Source organism: Varroa jacobsoni, unplaced genomic scaffold (assembly GCF_002532875.2).
Source record: "Varroa jacobsoni isolate VJ856 unplaced genomic scaffold, vjacob_1.0 scaffold_1331, whole genome shotgun sequence".
Taxonomy (NCBI): Eukaryota; Metazoa; Arthropoda; class Arachnida; order Mesostigmata; family Varroidae; genus Varroa; species Varroa jacobsoni.
Window position 1 is genome coordinate 324,520 of NW_019214233.1, and position 4,990 is coordinate 329,509.

General features: G+C 38.1%; 1 protein-coding gene across 3 annotated transcripts in view; it reads right to left on the reverse strand.

Annotated features, from left to right (window-relative positions):
* Window positions 1–2,330: 2,330 nt before the first annotated feature.
* LOC111268932 (28S rRNA (uridine-N(3))-methyltransferase) overlaps window positions 2,331–4,990 on the reverse strand; it is a 7,809-nt gene continuing 5,149 nt past the window's right edge. For all 3 annotated transcript variants that reach the window (XM_022848170.2, XM_022848169.2, XM_086971879.1), the window contains one exon: window positions 2,331–3,808. In XM_022848170.2, coding sequence (XP_022703905.1) covers window positions 3,709–3,808 — 100 coding nt within the window. In that variant the 3' untranslated portion in view covers window positions 2,331–3,708. The remainder of the gene's footprint in view (window positions 3,809–4,990) is intronic.

Sequence of the window (4,990 nt, forward strand, 5' to 3'; positions counted from 1 at the left end):
CCTTATGTAGTGATAATTGTCGAAATTCGACTTCCCCTGATAATAGCTATCAGTTTCAACACTTTGTTAATAAATGCAAACAACCGACCTCTCCTAATGAATTAATTCTTGTCAGTCAGAGTCATTTATCGTCAAAAAATTTTTATTAATATGACCCAATAAGGAGGACAAGCTATTCAAATCCTTTTGTTAAAATAGTTGAAGTTTTCGGTACGCCAATATGCAATACATGAGTCGGTTAAATGCTTGTTATCGCTGCGGACCCCTAACATAATCGCGGAAAATAGAAGCGGCATGGTCTGAGTGAGATTCTATTTCATGTCTGAGAGAGAGACTATTCCATGCCTCGCAGCTGGTCCTGGTTCAAATTTCAACTATAACCATCGAATGTGATCAAATCACAATACGTGTCTGTGGTTTTTCTCAATGTCCTTCGCTCAATTGGCAACGATACTACAGTACCCCGTAGCAACTAATCTAGTCGAACACTCCCTTCCTTGATGAAACATATGAATTTCAAATGCTAAATGCATAAACTCCTATGGCCATACCTCCAGATCCATAAATAATCTCTATTTCAATTAACCCGGATAGTCATAGTCACAAGGCTCGTGTACTATGGCGGACAGGGTAAAATGTACCTAGTTTGAGGTATATAAAGCGTGTAAAATTTAAATTTTTACAGTCAAATAATTCACTCACTCAATTTTCCCTACGAATTATATTTGATCGATTCGTTGCGTTCGTATTCGGAAAAACAATTCAGCAGTTGACGCTACAATGGCGCATCGAGTAATAACCGATGCAAAAGATAGCTCAAAGAAGCGAGGTTCAGGTGACCTGAGGTAACCGACGCCGTTGGTGACGCGGTCGAGTTTGCTACAGCAATGTCTAGCGTATTTGATTATGACTAGCACACGTGAGAACCACAAGGGGTTTGTATAACAACTAGCAGTCTTTTTGCGGCAAATGCTGCACACGAGATTGAGTAAAAAGTTTTACTTGTTAACACGATAAAGGATCGAAGGTTATATTAAATTATTCACGTAAGACCAACCTGTGAAAGGTCAACTCTGTAAAAGACCTACCTGGTTAGCTACCATAATCATGGAACATGGGTGTGCTACGTGAAGAATTCTGAATTGGCTGATCGCAGGTGATACAATCGTACTAAATATGAAAATCGTGCCCCATTGGATCATGCATATTGGTTTACACATTCTACATAGTACGTATCAGTTTTGAAAGGCACTTATTTTTATAATTTTAGCAGTAATGGCGTCCAATAAGAATCTAATTGACTAAATACGATAAAAAATAAATATAATTAAATATATATTCAGATTTTGTTAGATAAGTATTTATACTTGTTTTTATAATTTTAAAGGCTTTTTTTATGACTGACTATATCTATGGTTAGATTTTACATAAAAGGCCAAATCTCGTAATAATGTCGTAAAACAGCAGTATTTCGCATACTGGACAGCTATAACGGTGCACCCCTAGAAAATATTTTCCTCATATGTATATATATTACGAAGTATAATACTCTGTTACATTTCTTATAAAGGTAACGTAGGTTTGCCTGTTAGTTCGAAAATAAAGTTAATTCGGTTTTTGACATTTATTATTAATATAAATAAAGTGTCAATGCTGATGTGAGAGGTGTAGTACCATTTCTTTTCGATTTTTCTTTTTTGGAAAAATACGCTAAACGTTTGTGTTTGTTTTTTTTTTTGACATAACTGATAGATAGCGACCACTCGACCGAAATAAAGTATTAGGCCGGAAGGAAAGTCACCACATATACCTAGAAAGACTTCATTCTCCCGCCTCCTTTCATTTGTTGCTCATATCTGATATATCCTTCGATTTACCATATTCCCGTTCTATCATTACGCTGTAACGGTATCGTGCTGCGAGTGCTATTTCAGCCTTAAAGAATTTCTTAAAAATGAACCTTATAGATAGAAAAAAGTGCATTTTCGAAACCTTCTGTGCTATGAATTTTGTCAAGGCCAAAGGAGCTCCGGAAATTTGCCTTGTGTACGGTATCGACGCTGTCATTGAAAGGACTGCTCAAGCGTAGTTTGCCGACTTTGAATAGATAGCCAAGACAGAGAGGGTGCCTCACATTGGCCGACTGTCGGAGTTCGATGACGATCATTTGAGGGCACTTTTGAACGAAGACGGCCGATAAATAACTCGGGAAGTAGCCGAAAAGAGGGGCTGCAGCCATACCACAGTCGTAAACCACCTCAAGTCCTTTAGGTTTACACAAAAACTACCAGCTGGAGTACCTTATTAACTCCGTAAGAGAAAACGAGACGTTACGGCTGAACGCTGATCTTAACATTTGACCCGGTACCAAGGGTCACCCGGCCCTTTATTGTTCTGTAAGGTTTTCAATGTTATTCCGATTATTGTTGTTGTGTTTGCTGCTGACGGCGCCACCTAATCTCACATAGGGTAGCTATAGAGTGGTGTTGTGATTCTTCATATAAGATCTATATGACTTTTTGTTTAAGCAAGTATTACACCCGTACATTTTGACTATCAAAGAGTTTACTGTCACGGCATCTCGGATTGTCATTGATTCGATCACGCACTTAGAGGCCGACAGCTCCAGTCAAGGACGTCCTTGATACTGGAAGATCCGCTGCGATCAATTTACCGATCTTCCACCTTTTAGGTGGTTGAAGATTGCCTTACATTTTCATTGGTGACAAGAATGCTTAAGTAAGCGTTGAAAAACACGCATGCATTCATGCATTACATTTTTTTATCAACACCGATATGTTTCTTTGTGTATTGCTTTATTGTAGCAGCAAAGCCTACTCTGGCTAGAGACCTAGTCCGGCTACTAAAGTGTTGAAGAAAAAGAAAGTAAAGTTCTAAATACCCCATACTGCTGCATCGATTGTGGTTCATTCGACTACAGTTGCCTTTCTCTATCTATGTTTTGTGCGCAGTCATCTTTCACGCTCTTGTTTGCTGAGTCCACCGTGCCCCCACCAAATTATTGCCTCAAAATTAACGGAATTTACGAATTTCGTTTCATGGATAGCGACTGTCCATGGTCTATCGGGGGCTCTGATCGTAATTATTGCGCTCCACTTTTTCTTTTTTTGTGTCACCTAATCCAAATTAAACTAACGAGTGCACACACACAGTTAACCTTCTGTAGTTATTCGGCCGAACTCAGTAAGTTACCTCTATGCAGCCATTATAATTTCGAATAAGAAATTGAAATACAATTGTGTACAGGTCGCAGGAGTTCGGTCAATTTGCTCTTCTTCTTCTTCTTATTATTTTTTTTTTATCATAACATCAGTTTAATTCGTGTTCCATTATTTAACCAGCCGTACTATCTAACAACTCACTTGACAAACTATTCCTTCATCAACAAAAAGAAACAACAAATTACCTTCAACTGAGTGACCCTATGACAGCTAAACACCCAGGTATACGGACATTACGTTCTACTATCAATAAATAGCTATTTGAACTCGAAGAACTCACGATGATACAGTGTTCAAAGTTTTGCCTCGGCTGACCAGATTGCGCTTGCAATGTAATGCAGAGCCTATATTCAATGTACATATACCTATACATCTGATAATACATAGTGCTAACAATTTACATTTCCAAAGCCAAAATTACGATAAATTAAACTTTTTATGTTTGCAAAAATTAACTATTTTTGATTCAACACCATAAATATCGCTGCAATGCGGCCAAAGTGATGAGTACGGCTTCCTCGGTGCGAATCGTTCGGCTTCCTTGGGCGGGACACGTGTTTAAGTATCTGCAGGAATATATACATTAAGTAATTATCACATTACATATATCTGACCATAATATTTCGGTTCATATATAAAACTAAATTCAATGACATATATCCCATTTGCCCTGCTAGGCCGGCTCTTATTTACACAAACTTCACCCATGTAAAAATATATGAAACAGGCCAAAAAAGGAATAAAAGCCGACAAACTCTCCTCGAACATTTCGGTTAGAAGCGACCAAGCTAGCATACCTTTTGCAGTTTCTTCGATTTATTTTTAATACTGTATTTTTAGAGATGGCCACACACTTCTATGGAATGAAGATCTGAGACCTTTTCCGGTCTCAACTAGTCTCTAAGTTTTGACCGAAAAATCCTTTCTCCAGGAGTGTTTTTAAAGGTATTTAGCTCTACTACCTCGAAATAAATTCGCCATAGGGTTTCCGCTATGGTTGCATTCAGTAGCTCATGGGCGTTCAAAGTGCAAAAAACTAGTCATGGAGAAGTCATCCTCATATTCAAGCACCTATATACGCTCTATTAGCTTTTAAAAGCCAAATAAGCTGAACTAGTTGGACTAGAATGATGGCTTTATGTGCGCTAGGGGTACTTTTCCTTATTTTTCCCACGCTTGTTCCAGTGCTCTGACAGCTTCTAAACAGCTGTATACCTACTATTTGCATTCCCATTTATAATTTCCATACCTATGGCTCCTGAAAATAAATCGACAGTGGAATATGCTCGCCCAACAGTCACTTCAGTTGGAAAGCTCGATAATATTTGATATTTTTTTGCTTGAATAAGGAAGTAATGGAGGTATGAAGTCCATGAGGCTTTTAATGGACTTGAGACAGTACTTTGCATTCATTGTTTCATTCTTGGTAAGTATCTCATAGTAGCAGACGCATTCGATGTCCATTGCAAGCATGTACCAACATCCTTTGTTAATTTGAGTTCCGCAATAGTTGCGCATACAATATATTATGCGTATTTTCAATCAGCCAACAGACGATTCACAAAGAACCTATTTTCTTACTCAGCTTTTGCAATTTCAGACTTTCGGTTACAATTCAGTAAAATGTTACACGTGAAATACCAATTTTGGTTAACAGTTTGATACATATCTTAGGCCCCAGGCTCTGTTCTCGTGAAATGCTTCCACGGCTGCGGCAGTAAGATCTTGTCCACCTTATTATTTTATAT